We start from the raw sequence: 17,724 nt of genomic DNA on the forward strand, positions 1-17,724 counted from the left end.
GCCTCTTTCTCTTATTCTTGACATTTCTTTGACTGAATTTGTTTTCCTATTCTACCCACCTTATCCTGCATTCAGTACAAACTGTTGACATGCTGTCATTTTTCACACATGATATAACTGTGTTATCATTTTATGTCTTATTGTATTTTTTTGTGGTTTCGGTTTTCATAATTCTGCTGAGATTATGTTGTTCTTTGATGGAAATTACAAAAAAACACTTAAGGATTCCACATTTGAATTGAATTGAACTGAATCCTGATATACTTGATCCTTGTCTAAAAACCAACATTTCAGTAGCCTGATATCAGACAGAATTGTGTACTCGTTACACTCAGTTTCCATCTCCAATTTGACACTAGAGACCAACGCATCTGCCTGAATCTTACGTAATTTTAAGTCCACACTGATGCGCAGCCACTCCAACATACCTTTTTTTTTTCCCTGTGTTTTAAGAGCGGAGCGAAGTAAAAGCAAAAGTATAGTAATTTGTAGTTTTAATTGATTTAGAACAGCCTCGATAGCAGTCTGTCTTGCCGGCCACTAATGTTATTATTCCCCTAACCGCAATAGTCCGGCCCATACCACCGATTGGCTAATCATTAGACCCCTGCTGATGCTCAATAGCTAATCGTTAATCCGCCCACCCATGGTGCTGATTGGCTAATCGTTAGTTCCCTCCCAGCTCTTATTGGACTGATCGTTTTTGTTTGACCGGGAAATAACTGTTTCATGTCATGATGCCAGACCATAAGAATCAGACAACTCGGTTGAGGGGGTGGATTCAAAGTCTTGACCAGGGAAAACATTTCAGTACATCGAGGGGTGAATTCACAAAGAATAGATTGTGGCTGCTTATAGCACCATGAATTGTGCATCAATTGCAATCACTATCTGCCCTGTCTCAAGTCCGATTCACAAACCATATTGCGCTAATGATATGCTGGCGCAAGCACGGCCATAAAGTTTTGCAGCTGAGTGCAATTTGCCATTGTCTTACCTGTGATTGCAATTATCCATGTGGCAAAGTATAAATGGTGGCTTTGCGCCGAGAACACAGTAGGCAGGATAATGGCAGAGACGAGAAAAAATGAAAGTTCTGACTGACAAGAGGCATTCCCCAAAACTTCAGGCAAGGAATTTAAACATGACACAGAGAAACCGTATTGGGATATCTCAGTCTGTCAGTGCTGTTGGTGTTTTCAAATGCCACACCTTCAGACTGTAATATGGATGGCATGATTTAAAGTGCAGGACAATAGAAAAAATATCACAATGCCTCACAAGCTTCTCAAATGGGATATCCCTTATAAATGCGCTTGGGTTACCAAGACGCTGAATTATTTTCACTCTTACTGCATGTGGCTATTAGCACTGGTATTTGTGAAATGGACTTTTTTTTGCAATTAGGCTCATTTGCCCAGAAAGGAGCGCAGTTTGTGCAGGTTTAGCAGCCACAAAAGCCGGGCAATCCGGTGCCTTTCATTCCTGATGTTATACAGTGGGGCAAAAAAGTATTTAGTCAGCCACCAATTGTGCAAGTTCTCCCACTTAAAAATATGAGAGAGGCCTGTTATTTTCATCATAGGTTCACCTCAACTATGAGAGGCAAAATGAGAAAGAAAAATCCAGAAAATCACATTGTCTGATTTTTAAAGAATTCATTTGCAAATTATGGTGGAAATAAGTATTTGGTCAATAACAAAAGTTCATCTCAATACTTTGTTATACACCCTTTGTTTGCAATGACAGAGGTCAAACGTTTTCTGTAAGTCTTCACAAGGTTTTCACACACTGTTGCTGGTATTTTGGCCCATTCCTCCATGCAGATCTCCTCTAGAGCGGTGATGTTTTGGGGCTGTTGCTGGGCAACACGGACTTTCAACTCCCTCCAAAGATTTTCTATGGGGTTGAGATCTGTAGACTGGCTAGGCCACTCCAGGACCTTGAAATGCTTCTTACGAAGCCACTCCTTCGTTGCCCGGGCAGTGTGTTTGGGATCATTGTCATGCTGAAAGACCCAGCCACGTTTCATCTTCAATGCCCTTGCTGATGGAAGGAGGTTTTCACTCAAAATATCACGATACATGGCCCCATTCATTCTTTCCTTTACACGGATCAGTCGTCCTGGTCCCTTTGCAGAAAAACAGCCACAAAGCATGATGTTTCCAGCCCCATGCTTCACAGTAGGTATGGTGTTCTTTGGATGCAACTCAGCTTTCTTTCTCCTCCAAACACGACAAGTTGAGTTTTTACCAAAAAGTTCTATTTTGGTTTCATCTGACCATATGACATTCTCCCAATCCTCTTCTGGATCATCCAAATGCTCTCTAGCAAACTTCAGACGGGTCTGGACATGTACTGGCTTAAGCAGAGGGACACGTCTGGCACTGCAGGATTTGTGTCCCTGGCGGCGTAGTGTGTTACTGATGGTAGCCCTTGTTACTTTGGTCCCATCTCTCTGCAGGTCATTCACTAGGTCCCCCTGTGTGGTTCTGGGATGTTTGCTCACCGTTCTTGTGATCATTTTGACCCCATGGGGTGAGATCTTGTGTGGAGCCCCAGATCGAGGGAGATTATCAGTGGTCTTGTATGTCTTCCATTTTCTAATAATTGCTCCCACAGTTGATTTCTTCACAACAAGCTGCTTACCTATTGCAGATTCAGTCTTCCCAGCCTGGTGTAGGTCTACAATTTTGTTTCTGGTGTCCTTTGACAGCTCTTTGGTCTTGGCCATAGTGGAGTTTGGAGTGTGACTGTTTGAGGTTGTGGACAGGTGCCTTTTATACTGATAACAAGTTCAAACAGGTGTCATTAATACAGGTAACGAGTGGAGGACAGAGGAGCCTCTTAAAGAAAAAGTTATAGGTCTGTGAAAGCCAGAAATCTTCATCATTTGTTGCTTGTTTGTAGGTGACCAAATACTTATTTTACCGAGGAATTTACCAATTAATTCATTAAAAATCCTACAATGTGATTTCCTGGATTTTTTCCCCCCATTCTGTCTCTCATAGTCGAAGTGTACCTATGATGAAAATTACAGCCCTCTCTCATCTTTTAAGTGGGAGAACTTGCACAATTGGTGGCTGACTAAATACTTTTTTGCCCCACTGTATATTAGATCAGGGGTGCTCACACTTTTTCAGCATGCAAGCTACTTATAAAATGACCAAGTCAAAATGATCTACCTACTACAAAAATGCAAAACATATATTTATTTATAAATATATTGAGGATTCTTTATATCTACAATGTATGGTGATGTACATGCATAACCGCATGAGCCAATATAGCACAACACAACACTTAATGCTTTGAAAGCATTAACTGAGCTAATCATATTGATCACTGTTTTGTCTTTTCCTTGCAACTCTAGATTAAGGTCATTCCAAATGTTTGTCAGATCGGTTAAAAATGCCAATTCTAACAGCCACTGACCGTCATTTAGTTGCGTGTATTCTGAAGAAGAAGAAGAAACAGACTTTATTTATCATGCAACACACCACACTATAACACATGCTTGCACACACACACACACATGCTTTAATGGTGGCCGGTGAAATGGATTCTCTGCTTTTGACCGTTCCTGGCTTGTCCTTCCTCCGGGGGCACAACCAGGAGCAGTGGGCAGCATACATGGACGCGCCCGGGGACCAGGTGATAAATGTCCATTGCTGGTCAGACAATGATGGGTGCATGTTTTTGGTGGGGGTCCATACTGACGTGAGGTGGAGGAAACCCCATGTGAGCACAGGGAGAACATGCAAACTCCACACAGAAAGGCTCCTATTTGGGAGATAACCCGCCGGAGCACGGTGCCAACAGCGCCCCAGGCGGGAATCGAACCCAGGACCTTCTTGCTGTGAGGCAGCAGTGCAATGCACTGCGCCACCGTGCCACCGTGTCTGCATGTCCAGCTTCACGGAAAAACTCCTTAATCTCCGGACAGAGCTTTCGAAATCTTTGCAGGAATTTCCCTCGACTAAGCCATCTCACGTCAGTGTGTAGCAACAACTCAGAGTGGTCGCAGTCATCCTTCTCCAGATGTGCACGAAATAACCGTCTTTGAAGAGATCTGGCACGAATTGAACAGGCGATCTTCGTTGCAACATCCATGATCTCTTTCATGTTGAGCATTTTAGCGCATAACGCTTGTTGGTGGATTATGCAATGGTAACTTAGGAAGTCCGGGAAAGCATCATCCTGCCTGCACTTGGCAATAAATCCATTCAAGCGGCCAACCATTGCGGGTGCTCCAACCGTTGTGATAGACACCAATTTGTACACTGGGAGCTGGGTTTTCTCAATAAAGTTTTTGAACGACTGAAATATGTCCTCTCCTCGCGTCTGTTCTTTCATGGGCAGAACTGTTAATAGCTCTTCTTTTGTAGTGATATCACTAAACACCATACGAATGAAAATGCACATCTGGGCTGTCACTCACGTCCGTAGATTTGTCCAACTGCAGTGAGAAACACTCGCAATCTCCGATGTCCTTCCAAAGTTGCTGGGTTAAATCCTCAGCCACGGCTTCACAGCGCCGTGTAAGTGTACTTCTTGACAGCTGGAGAGCTTTGATCGAAGATAATATTTCTGCCTTATTTTTAAAGTCTAAGAACAATGAGTCAGCTGCTTCAACGAATGCCTCTTTTACCATCTCTCCGTCTTGGAAGGACTTCTTGTTATAAACGATGACGTGACTCACCCGGAACGATGCTTCGGTGGCGGCTTTCGCTTTTGAAGTTTGTTGTGTGAAAAATGACTGCTGTCCGGACAACTGGGATTTTAGTTCCTTCACCTTTCTCTTTCTCAGCTCACTTTTCAGCGGGAAGTCGGTGTCGTATTCTCCATGAACAGTCCGAAAATGTCGCTCCACATTTCCCTTCTTTGGTATTGCGATGGTAGACTGGCAGATGGGGGAAACGCACTTCGAAAATGTCATGGTGAAAAAAAAAGTCCTCCTCCCATTCCGTATGAAAGTGATACATTTTTGTCTTCTTACTTGGTCCAGCTCCCCCACTCATTTTTATACCCTTTCTTAGGTTTAAGAGAAAAAACTGAGGGCTAAAAATTGGAGGTAACTCGCTGACTAGCTTGTTAGTTTTGCTGCACTTAGCGCCATTGTTTGCGCAATGCGCAGTGACCTAAGTGTCAGAAAAATTCAGATGTCATCTGACTGGCTGCCCTGTATATCAATCAAGTGACGGGATGTATGAAAGGCTGACGTCTATTTTTTTAATGTCGTGCGATCTACCAATACTACCTTATTTACTACCTAATTTGTTCTTTTTCCTTTTGGTGATTTTCTTTTTTAATTAAAGGGTTCAATTATTGGATAATTAGAATTCAAAATTAGCATAAGGCACTGGTCATTAGAAATTGATGAAGTAGGTGGTACTTGTGCCAAAGGTTGTTAGCAAGCTAAGTTGCTCTACAACTTTAAACAGTGAACGGGAAACCATTTAAACCAATAGTTTAATCTAGTTATGTGTGGCATGATAGCTCAATGTGGCGTTTTATATGTTTTGGCCCGAAACAATTGAGTGATTCGTAGACAAGTAACAGTATTTTGAATTCGATGACACACTGGTAGCCAGTGCAGAGACTCAGGGCACCGGTATAGGGAAGACACCGGGATTTTTTTTCCCCCCACTTTCAGCTTTTACGGTAACTAAGAATTAAGAAGGATTAAGAATCTTTATTTGTCACATGACCGATCCATGCACACACACACACACACACACACACATATATATATATATATATATATATATATATATATATTTATATACACACACACACACACACACACACACACACACACACACACACACTTTTTGGGGTGGAGGCCAGTGAAATGAGGCCTCTGCATTTTGACATGTGTAGTTTTCCACACAAGGCTGCAGTAAAAAGACATGCCATGATTCCAGTGCAACTATTCCCTCTGCGCTCAATTAGAAATGGAAATGATCCGTAAATAATTTGGCTTTCTCAAATAAGAGTGCTGCACAATCAACACAGAACGTGAGATTTCTTTCACATCCACCAAACAAGAATTTCTGATGGAATAATATGAAGAATTTTAACAAATTACTTAAAAGATCTGTAATTTATAATGTTGCAATAATTGCTTTTCAATTTAAGCTCATCTAAATGACTGTAGGTTCTATTTATACTTCCCTTGAACAATGTGTTTTTTTGTAGAACTGATGCAAAGTGTAAATCAACCTGCTTTTTCAAACTCCTGATTTTTAAAATCATGTTCCTTTCTTTAACAGGAAGAATCTTTTTTTGTAAATAACTGCATTGTGTGTGTGCAAAATTTTGTTTTGCCAAGGCAGGCCTACAGTATGTTTAGTCCCACTAATATAATGGCTTGTAAAACAATATAATATCAATACATATAAAATAGGTAGGCACCTACTCTGTATTTGCAGGAATTAAGATCGTAATATGTATATATTATAACATTTGTCCCATAGGACAGCATTTAATCACAATTAGAAGCTGCAGCATAGTGTTAAGTTTCTGAATAGAAAAGCGTTCAGCGAGGTTATAAATAAGTTATAAATGATGTGAACAAAAATATAAAATAAGGCCTTGGTTGAAAAATAGCAAACCTGTCCTTCAAGACCAGCGCAGGAAACAACTGAGGAATCCATCAGTACTCTCCCGTGAAGTATGCTGGGAGCAGGGGTGGGTAGAGTCAGTTATATATCTACGGTAGAGTGTTTGACTGGGGTGGCCCACGGGAGGCATAGATTGAGTCACGGATGGCAATGTTAGACATAGCCAATTGTATCAGAACACTGAGTTCATATTTCATAGGGAATCAGGCGCATCACCCAATCTCACTTAAAATCTGAGCAAATATTAAACACAGAACATTGACCCCTAACAATGCTTGAGTTGGCATGTACATGTAAACTGCTATTAGTCTCTGCAACAAATTTGCATGTCAAAGAAGTTTAAACTCTGCAGGATGACTATGCCACAATTTGAAGAGCAAGAGAATAATCTACAAAGGGGCTAAAAGCTAAACAATAAAAGTAAACATTGCGACATTGAAGACATTGTCTGACCCTTGCTCTAAGGTCTGGTTGGTCTGGTTGGTCTGGTTCAGACAGTCTAATGTCTCACTGGTGGATCTACACACTGAGACCCTTTATTCCTCATTAGTGCATCAACAGTCATAGAAGCAATTTTCTAACGCTTCACTGATGTAGAGGTAGAACTGAAGAGGTAGAGAAGCGGTCAGGTTAGGGGGTCTGCTGGGACCCTTTGCGGCCTGCTGTACTCCTGCTTCGGTCCGGTTCTGCCTCGCCTGTCTCTCCCAGTGCTGAAACATAAGTTCAGCGCACACCGTATGACAGGCTCGGGTTTGCAGGACAGGTGAGGTGTAACCTATTTGTGTAGAGATGTGATCGGCGGTTGTGATCTGGCCCACAACGCTCTCTTCTGCATTTGGCTGCTTAGGCCTCATGATTGTCCTATAATTTTAATGTGATTATACTAGCTTAGTACACATTAGGGCTGGATATTGTTTAAAAAAGTATGATGCCAGTACCAATACAAGTACCCTTAAAGTGATACTGATACCAATAGAGTATTTCGTTTGATACCTTTTTTTTCCTACTATACAGTACCCAGCATGAATGAACCTACTGAATGAAAGCATTCAGTTGCGTAAAATACCACCACTCCTTCCCATCCAAATTAGTTTTACACTTATACATTTTGAAAGTGTTGAAATTATTGAAATATTTATTTTACATAACTTTATAAAACTGTACAATGAATGACTTGAGTATTACTTAATTTAAAAAAAAATTGCTGGTACAGGAGGAATGATTACAGCGAGGAAAACCTCTTTCACTATTTATATGGAAACCTGACTGTTGTTTTAAGACAGACATGAAAAATTGTGAACCTATCCTTTAACTGATCCTTTATCCATTAGCTGTTGTAACTACTGCTGTGGTAGTGAGCCGCTGAGTAGCTGAGCTGAGGAAGCTGAGTAGTGAGTAAATCACGTGTCGCATTAAACCGAAAAATTTGTGGCATTAAATAGAAGAACACCTGCGTTGATTGGCTGCAAACAAATCCATACAAAGAGTCTTTTTTTCCTAGATCTGTGTACAAAATGGATCAAATGCAGGTATCGTTTGACTGGAGAAGTTTTGATACTACCTGTTATTGAGTTATTTCTGTCGATTGAGTATCAACACCCAGCCCGACAAAAAATACAATAAAATAAAATAAAAAAGTTAATGAAAATTAATTAAAATAAAAAATGGCAAATATATACAAATGGAGAAAAAATACAGACAATAAATAAACTGAAAAAGTCAGATATAAAAATAAAAATATACAGAATGTTTAAAATGTGATACTATGCACAGGATACATTATTGTTATGGGTATATAGGGTATAAATTATAAACATGTGTTATTACTACTTGCTAAATAGCCTATACTATATTACAGTGCAATACCAGTCTTATTGCCCATACATTACATATTATATTATAAAACAAGCATTAAAAAAAAGCTTTAGAGTCTGAGAATAGAATAAAAAATCGTATTGAAAAATTTGAAAACAGAAATAAGTAATATATACCACCTAATACAGAATGTGCAAAATGCGATAATATATTAGAGACAGAGAGAGAGAGAGAGAGAGAGAGAGAGAGAGAGAGAGAGAGAGAGAGAGAGAGAGAGAGAGAGAGAGAGAGAGAGGTTTATCTACTGTTGTCCTAATCCGTTATTAGAGGACAGAGGCTTAGTGGGACCAAGTTAGAGTGGCTGGTGCCATATTGACCATATTGACACATTGAGATATTGTATTTGGTGTGAGGGGGGGAGGAGAAAAAATTTGCCTCAGGATAATTTGTATGATTCCAATTTTTTTTTATGGTATTGTATTTGTTTCCGTTCAGCAGAAAAGATTGTTTCGGACTAACCAATTTGACCACGGCTAATTTGTGATTTGGCGGCCATTTTAATAACAATTTGTAGATTAGACGAACATTTCCGGACGTGAAGGTTTTTTAATTTTATTTTATTTTTTTGTTATTGTTATAAAAAAAAAAATCAAAATGAAAGACCGATTGGCCCAGCTGAAGGAGGTATGTGAAGATTTTCTTTTGCTATTTGTGGTAGTTTATAGGGAGAAAAGCAGACTGTTTGACCACCTGTTACTGTCAAAGGGTCTTATGGCTGCGCGCCATTTACTGTAAGCTGCATGATCCACTACAGCCTGCTATACTGTTATAGTGTAGTGCGGGGGTAAAGGTTTTTATTGTGCTTTAGATAGAAAAGCCTTCTGTGCCGTTCCGTTTACCCCGCAGGCCAGGTCAGAAATTAATTATCTCACAGCAGTAAAGGAAAAGGAAAAGGAAAAAGAATAAAACATAGGCCTACTTCTGTGGTGTTGTTTATCCCATTCGTTTTGATATAGTCCACTTGAGGGTGTCTAAACATAAAAAAATGACTCTTTAATTTGTCTATTTTAAACTGAGAGAACAATTTCAAATTATTTGTTTTGTATTGAAGCATTAAAAAAAAAGAACCGACCACGTTTTTTCCCCCTCAGTTTTTCCCGTTAAGCCGAAGCCATATGGCCAATTCCACTGTAAAAAAATATTGTTTCTGTTGTGATTTTCACAGCAGTGCTGTGACATTTCAAAAAAGGGGGAGACGAGCGCACATGAGGTGCCTTCCGGTGACCTCATGCCATACCAGAACGCACACGGGCACTACGGCACACACACACACACACACACACTCACACACACCTAAAGAGGAATACAATACATAGGACGTAACACCGACATTAAAAATCATCCAAGGCTCACTGATGCGTGTGGGGAGTGAAGTCTAGCCACTCTGCTCCGTTCCCACAGAAGAGCTCATGTAGCATAAATTTCTGAAAAAGTTCATGCTGGCTATTATAGAAAGGTGTCAGAACACACAGTGCATTACAACTTGCTGAATATGGGGCTGTGTAGCCGCAGGCCAGTCAGAGTGCCACCAAAAGCGCATACAATGGGCATGTGAGCGTCAGAACTGGACCATGGAGCAATGGAAGAAGGTGCCGTGGTCTGATGAATCACATTTTCTTTTAATCCGTGTCAATCTGCTGCTAAAGTTTTGGTGCCAGATACCCCAGGACACCTTCAGAGGTCTTGTGGGGTCCATACTTAAATTGGAAATAAAATACTTGAAATACTTACAAAATGAACAATTCACAGAGATCAAATTGATAGAAAATTCAAAACTGTAGACCCATTTACAGGATTAAAGGAAACTTATCAAACTACACAATGTGTGTTATTTTAGAAAAGCGACGCTGGAGGAGATGACATCGAGATTCCGGTGGAAAGCCAAGAGTTCATGGATGATTTCTTCACCCACGTAAGTTCATTCTGATTAAGTGGGTGTGGGAAGGGCCAAGGTGTTTCAGAAAAGGTGGCAGCAATCAGGGAAAAAGAGAGAAAGAAATGAAAATAAAGGTTAAATATCTGTAAAAATCACAAATTTTCCAGAAAACATTACCAAAGGGGAAGTAGATGCTTGAAAAAAGAGTTGGCAGCAGGCTGCAGCAACTTTTCCCATCGTTTGGGTCACACTCAATGCGTTAACGACGGCAAAAACTTCAACGCGTTAAAAATGTATTGGGGTAATGCATTAATATTGCATTGACACTGACGAAATAAGCGTTTTCTTGGCATTTTTGTGGATGATATTTCGGGGGCCATGAATCTGAATGAAAACATCACTTGATATCTAAGTTATATGTGCTATAGGGAGCCCCTGGCTGCTGGGGGCCCCAAGTGGTTGCTTACCTCGCCTTATAGTGAAGACCACCCCTGCCAGAAACTTCAGGAGGAGGTCAGATACAAACCCCCATTTGTTTTTATGCTATTTAATATAAACATATAAGTTAAAGGACCAATCAGTCACAATGGAACACTAAACGAAGCTGGGAACTAAAAATACTACAAAAATGGTCTGCACGACCCCAAATTGAACCCTCTCTCACCATTCACACCCCTGTGAAGGGTTAGAGGTTAAAGTTTGAGAAAGTCTAATTAAAATGTAATATATCCTAAGCAGCGCAGACAAGCATTAGTTGTTTGTTGTTACTTTGCGACACATTGCATGAATTGGTGTTTGTTTTGTTTCTCTATGGTGTATTTCTATTGTGTGTGTGTGTGTGTGTGTGTGTGTGTGTGTGTGTGTGTGTGTTGCAGATCGAGGACATCCGCGCCAGCATTGACAAAATCGACGAGAGCGTCGCAGAAATCAAGAAGCTCTATTCAACAATTCTATCGGCACCCACATCCGAACAGAGTAATTATCTCTGACACACACACACACATAAGCACACACACACACTCTCTCCATGATGATGATCTCTCTTTCTCTCTCCCCCCCCCCCTCTCCCTCTCTCTCTCTCTCTCTCTCTCTTTCTGTCTTCCTCTCTTTTTCATTTTTTTTTGCCTCACGCTTCCCATCTCAGAGACACAAGATGACCTTGAAGCTCTCACCAATGACATCAAGAAGTCGGCCAACAATGCGCGCAACAAGCTAAAGAGTTTGTCTCCATTTATCTCCTTTCACTGACTTATTCCAATACTATTATGCCATACTTCCAAACTTACCATAGCTAACAGTTGTTTCTTGTCCATACTGTGTGTGCGTGTGTGTGTGTGTGTGTGTGTGTGTATGTGTGTGTGTGTGTGTGTGTGTGTGTGTGTGTGTGTGTGTGTGGGTGTGTGTGTGTGTGTGTGTGGGTGTGTGTGTATGTCAGGCATTGAGCGTCAGCTGGAGTCAAACACAGATCAGAGGGCGTCGGCCGACCTCCGGATACGCAAGTCGCAGGTGAGGGCCACTGAGGAGTAGAGTCGACCAACAAGGTTTCTCTGGGATTGTGTCGCCCCTGCAAATATGTTCCCCCTTCGACCTTAATTCAATAATGCACAAGCTCACCGTGAGGCTACAATGGGATGTTTTAGGGGTAGTTTCTCTTGTAAAATTCTGACGTTCTCCGGATGCAGCCATCATTGTATCTTCCTGAGGGACGGGGGTTGCCTACTGAAGGTGCTGACAATATGGATGTGTTAAAAAACAGCGATAGTTTAAAAATAGCAATTTTTAAGTTCTTATTAAAATGTTGTTTCCTATCATTTGTAACTGTTTATGGGACAACCTTGCTGAATGCTTTACTATTGAGAGACTTACCACTCTGTTGCAGATTCTCGCTGCACTTAAATACAGTCCGATAAGGCAAACTTTAAGCCTTAAAAAAAGATGTTAAATCTCACTTTTTGAAAACAGGAAACTCATACTCACACATGTGTTTTTTGTTTGTATTGAATGACAGTTTTATTTTAAAAACTATTTTTTTGCAATTGCCACAGTACATCCGAAGCTTAGTGTTGGCTAAAGTCAGTAGGCGGCGACCGCACTTCCTGTTTCTAGTCTCTTACATTAGCACGGATATAGCCAAAAGAGTTAATTACATCCTGAAAAGCTTGATAAAATGCACAGTAGAGCGACTACTATATATTGTGAGCTTCCTGTTTTTGACAAGGAGATTTAGCTTTAAATGGCATGTGTGGGCAGGAACACCCACAGTGGCAGATGTTTTGTTGTCCAAAGCCAATCCACCAATCAGGATGATTTAATTGACAGATTAATTGAATCCTGTAAATACATGAACATCACTGTCACAAATGCTGTTTCGTATTTCCCAGCATGCTATCCTGGCAAAGAAATTTGTGGAGGTGATGACCAAGTACAATGAGGCGCAGGTCGACTTCAGAGACAAGAGCAAAGGGCGGATTGCGAGGCAGCTGGAGATCAGTGAGTTACAACGGCTCAGAGTGGGGGGGGGGGGGGGGCTGAACATGTCACATAATTTAATTAATGAATACATTAATTACAGTCAAAGAATTTAAATAAGTATTTAGAAGATACTTAAAAATAGACACGTAATCATAAAAAAAATCTTTGCCATACATGCTATGTTGTTGTCTGAAGACATAATCTAAAATTGCGTGGATTCATTGAGCGTTTTCAATCTTCTATTGCATTTTTGGGCTACATCTAACAATATGTTGTTTTATTGGTCCATCTCTTTACATTGACTTTCTCCAGACCAATCAACAATCAACAATTTGGTCACTTCACTGGCAGCTTGCTGGCACCGGCGGCGCGGGGCGGAGGGGGGTATTATCGAGGTGACCCTTGCTGGGCGCACGCTGTTACGTGTATGGGCACTTGGCTCTCACGCCGGGCGGGTCGGGCGGGTTGGGCGGGTCCATGCCCACCCACGGCCCCCTTGCGCGGGCCGTGGGTGGGCATGGGGGTTCTGCCGGCTTGCCCGCGGGGTGGGCGGTCTGTCGCCCGGGTTCTGTGCCTGCGGCTGCGTCTTGTGCCTGCATCCGGGGTTTGGTTGTATGTGTGCACCCCTGGGGTGCGGGGTCTCCTCGTGCTCCCTGGGACTGGGTCATGCTCCTCGGGGTTGGGCGTGGGGGTTGCTCCACGGCCCTTTGGCTTCTCTGGGGGCCCGGGGGTCTTCCTTGGCCGCAGGGCAGGATCCCCGGGGCTTTCCTGCAGCTGTAGGGTGTCTACAGGGCTGCGGAGTTCAGGGGACTTCGGGGCCCTTTCTGGTGCTTGAAGACGCCACGCCATAATAATGACCTTCTACACTAGTACTAATGGGAATAAGTCATGTGCACTCACCTGTGGACATCTTACACACACACACACACACACACAAACACACACACACACACACACACACACACACACACACACACACACACACACATACAGGCGGTCCCTTCACCCAAGCTCACACCACCACACCTGCTTCGAGTGCAGCCCAGCACCCTCCTGGTTGCATTCCTCTCCTTTCCTCCCTCATTTACTGCCATATCTAAGAGGCCACATGACCAGTTGTAGTTCCAGTTTTCCTGGACCTAATTAACTGTTTTTCAATACATGTTTATGTTTTTGTGTAAATGTTGTTTGGTTCTATGTTTATTTGTCACACCCGTGGTGATTCTCCCCCTCTTGGAGTAGTGACCAGTTGTTTACAGACCCAAACATGATAAAAAGTTCTCCAAAGAAGGGGGTTGGTGGTGGTTCTCTATAACAAAAACTGTGCTCTAGTCATTCTACAGGTCATCCACAGGACAGAGTTATTGCAGCAGTTCTTGATGATTTAAGAATTAATAAATAGTTGCATTGCAGGTTGAGAACTTGAACTCTACTTGCAGACTACCTCTGTCTGAGATGCAATGGTATACAAATACTCTATGTTGTATGCCCAGCATGCTGACAGAACAGGTTAAAAAAAAAACAAAAAAAAGATTTGGCCACTTCAGCCCTTTAACATCCAACATGGGAAATTTATTCACAGACCCAATCACACTAGTAATTACCCTGCTATGACAACATTGTGAAGTGGCATGCCACACACACAAACTAACTACAAAATATATGAACATACACCCACATGGTAGTAATTACTGTACCTCAGAGACAATATCTCAAAACATGAAAAAAAAACATGGAACAAACAGCAAGATTAAGTCGGTAGCAAAGGCCCGGGTTGTGCAAAATAAGACGAAAGTGGCATAGACTCTAGTGCGAGGTTTGAATATTGTGTTCAATATTCAGCATAGGGAGGGATATTTGTACTAATTGAGTGTGAACCTTTTGTGTCGGGGTGAAAATCAAAATTCAAAAATTGAAAGGAATTCCTTATAGAATACTTCCGCGTCTGTTTCCCTCTGCCCACACCCAGCGGGGAAAGCCACGACAGATGAAGAGTTGGAGGAGATGCTGGAGGGAGGCAATGCGGCTGTCTTCAGTGCTGGGGTGAGGAAGGGCATGTGTGCTTGTGCGTGTGCGTGTGCGTGTGCCTGCGTGCGTGTGTGTGTGTGAGTGTGCATGTGAGTTTATTGAATGGTTGGTATAAAGTGAATTAAACTTCCTATTTCATGCCAACTTCCATTTGTCTCCCTCATTGTCAGATCCCCGATTCAAAGTTAATGTGCGTGGGTTGAAACACTGCGTAGAAGAAATCAGTTTCCTGCTTGCATTACAGGCAGGGGCATTGCAGCTGGTTAAGTTAAATCAATGTTTTTCCATAACTGACTGGACGAATCACAGAACAACTCACAATGCAGTTTCTAAATGATGTCTGTTATTGTATTTGTATTAAAAGTGTTAAAAGTTTACTGTTATGCACATTGCCATATCAGAATTTATATTAATATTTAAGTTATATGTTATTATTATTATTATTATTATTATTATTATTATTATTATTGTCATCATCATTTTTATCATAATCACAATTATTATTATTATTATTATAAATATGTATTTACATTGTGTTAATATCATAAATGTTACATTGGAAATGTTATTAGTAGTATTAGCGAGTAGTAATAGCTAATTTTGGGCTTTTTGCATTTGCCATTTCCGTACACTCCTCTCTTTCTGTTTTTACATGTTTTTGCTGTATATACTGTATATACTATATCCCATTCCCCCTCTAGATTATGGACTCTAAGATCAACCAGCAGGCTCTGAATGAAATCGAGGCACGGCACAAAGACATCGTGAGGCTGGAGAGCAGCATCAAAGAGCTCCATGACATGTTTGTGGATATTGCCATGCTGGTTGAAAACCAGGTGCTTTATGCATATAGACAGACATGCAGGCATACATGTTTACACACAGACACAAACACACACACAGATGCACAGATTGGTTCCCATGTAGATTTGTGGAGCCTATAAATGTATGGAAAGACTAAAGAGTGGATGTCACCCTTCCTTTGTAAGATTGGTAATAGCAATTTTTAAAGGATGAGTCAGCAATCTTTCAACCCAGGCCTTCTTACAATGTCGGTTCCCATCGTTTACAACTGTTCATTGCACAACCTCGCTGAACGCTTTATCACTGGGAAACTACACTCTCTGCTACAGCTTCTCACTGTGTTTAAATGCAGTCCAATGGGGCAAACACTTAAATCTTAAAAAAAAATCATGCTGCCGTCTGCAGCCGCGGCTCAACCACGCCCATTTGTCCACCCCAGTTTTATTTAGAACTACTTTTCGCAATTGCCGTAGAACATCCTAACTGTTACACTAGTCTCGGAAATAGCTAAAAGAGCAGATCTTTCAAAGTGCAAAAGTGTCAATAAGACCCTGGTAACCCTGATAACATATAAAGAGTATCTGAAAGTAATTTTAGCTTCCCAGATTTCGAAAAGGGGATGTAACAATTTACAGGAGGCTTAATCGTTTGCTCCATTGGACTGCATTTAATCACAGTGAGGAGCCGCAGCAGACTGAAGCGTTGTTCTACCGTGAGGTTGTGCCACGAACCAACATTTTGTTAAGGCCTGAGTTGCAATATGTTTTACGCTTTAGCAAACATGCACGAAAAGGTGTCAGATTCATACAAAGAAAAAATATGTACCTGTTTCTTAACTCTCTTCTTAAATCTCAATTCCTTTGCCTTGCCCCCCACCATCCGGCAGGGCGGCATGATCGATCGGATCGAGAGCAACATGGACCAATCAGTGGGCTTCGTAGAGAGAGCAGTAGCTGACACAAAAAAGGCGGCCAAGTTTCAGCAGGAGGCGCGCAGGGTGAGTTAGGAACCGACTGTACATGCAGGCAAGAAAATAGACATATGTTCAAGGTTTTAATTGTAGACATTTTTAATGACTCATTATGGATTGATCTAGCATATTGCTGTTGTGTGAACCGTGATTCTACAAGGTGTGACTGAATTGTATCGGTTGTGTTGTTTGTGCGTGTTATTAATCCTCAGGTGTCTCTTGAAAAATTCATTTTAACATGTGCAGAAAAATGTTTTGTCCTCCTTTGACACACCATTCTAATCTGCAATAATTATAAAGCTTAATTTTCCCCCTATCTTGTGGGTAGATTATGATATCACTTCAGCACCTTATAGTCTTACACTTAATCTTGCTTCACACCGGATGTGTATCTGCATCTGACAGTCGAATCCTCACCTAGTGGCAGTCGGATGAACTCGTCTGTGTTTCGCTTCATAATATACAGTATGTCGGAAAATGGGAGTGCTCGTTTTTCCAGTACAACAGTGAATAGTTTGATCAGCCGGAAATTTACCATTTTCCATTAATGAAAGATTAAAACATATACTTCATATAGTGTTTGCAAAGTGCAAAAAAAAAAATGCTCACATTTCATTTAATTAAAATGAGATGTCATTATTTTATATAAATGACCAATTTACTTAGTTTAAAGCCCCGTTCCAATGAAAAACTTGACTGACGTCACTTCTGGTAGTAGTGTCGGACCAAAATTTGAACTCACATGAGTTGAGAGGTTGGGAAAACGCATCCTGAAACTCAAATTGGGCGTGGAAAGTCACAGATTCCAACTCTCCATAGTAATAAATGGGCTTCGGGTTTGTTCTTGTTGTTTGTCGGATTTGTGTGAAACAGGCTTTAGAACATCGAGAAAAAATAGGTTTCAATCCAGCCCGTTTTATCCATTTCTGAGCTCTCTCTTTTTTTCCTCTGTCTGTCTGTCTGTCTGTCTGTCTGTCTGTCTCCCTCTTCTGTAGAAGCAAATGATGATCTTCTGCTGCTGTGTCATTCTGGCCCTCATTCTGGGCTCCTTTCTCTACAGCTTCATCAAATAG

The 17,724-nt window shown here is 41.3% G+C and overlaps 1 protein-coding gene across 1 annotated transcript; it reads left to right on the plus strand.

Moving 5' to 3' along the window:
• Positions 1–9,095: 9,095 nt before the first annotated feature.
• Positions 9,096–17,724, plus strand: stx3a (syntaxin 3a; the record flags this gene model as incomplete). Its single annotated transcript, XM_079998677.1, has 10 exons — positions 9,096–9,125; positions 10,339–10,413; positions 11,253–11,352; positions 11,522–11,596; positions 11,813–11,883; positions 12,759–12,867; positions 14,819–14,892; positions 15,579–15,713; positions 16,568–16,678; positions 17,647–17,724. 10 exons carry the CDS (start codon positions 9,096–9,098, stop codon positions 17,722–17,724), a joined length of 858 nt encoding a protein of 285 aa, XP_079854803.1.

This window comes from Zeus faber (genome assembly GCF_960531495.2).
Source record: "Zeus faber genome assembly, chromosome: 4".
NCBI classification, from domain to species: Eukaryota; Metazoa; Chordata; class Actinopteri; order Zeiformes; family Zeidae; genus Zeus; species Zeus faber.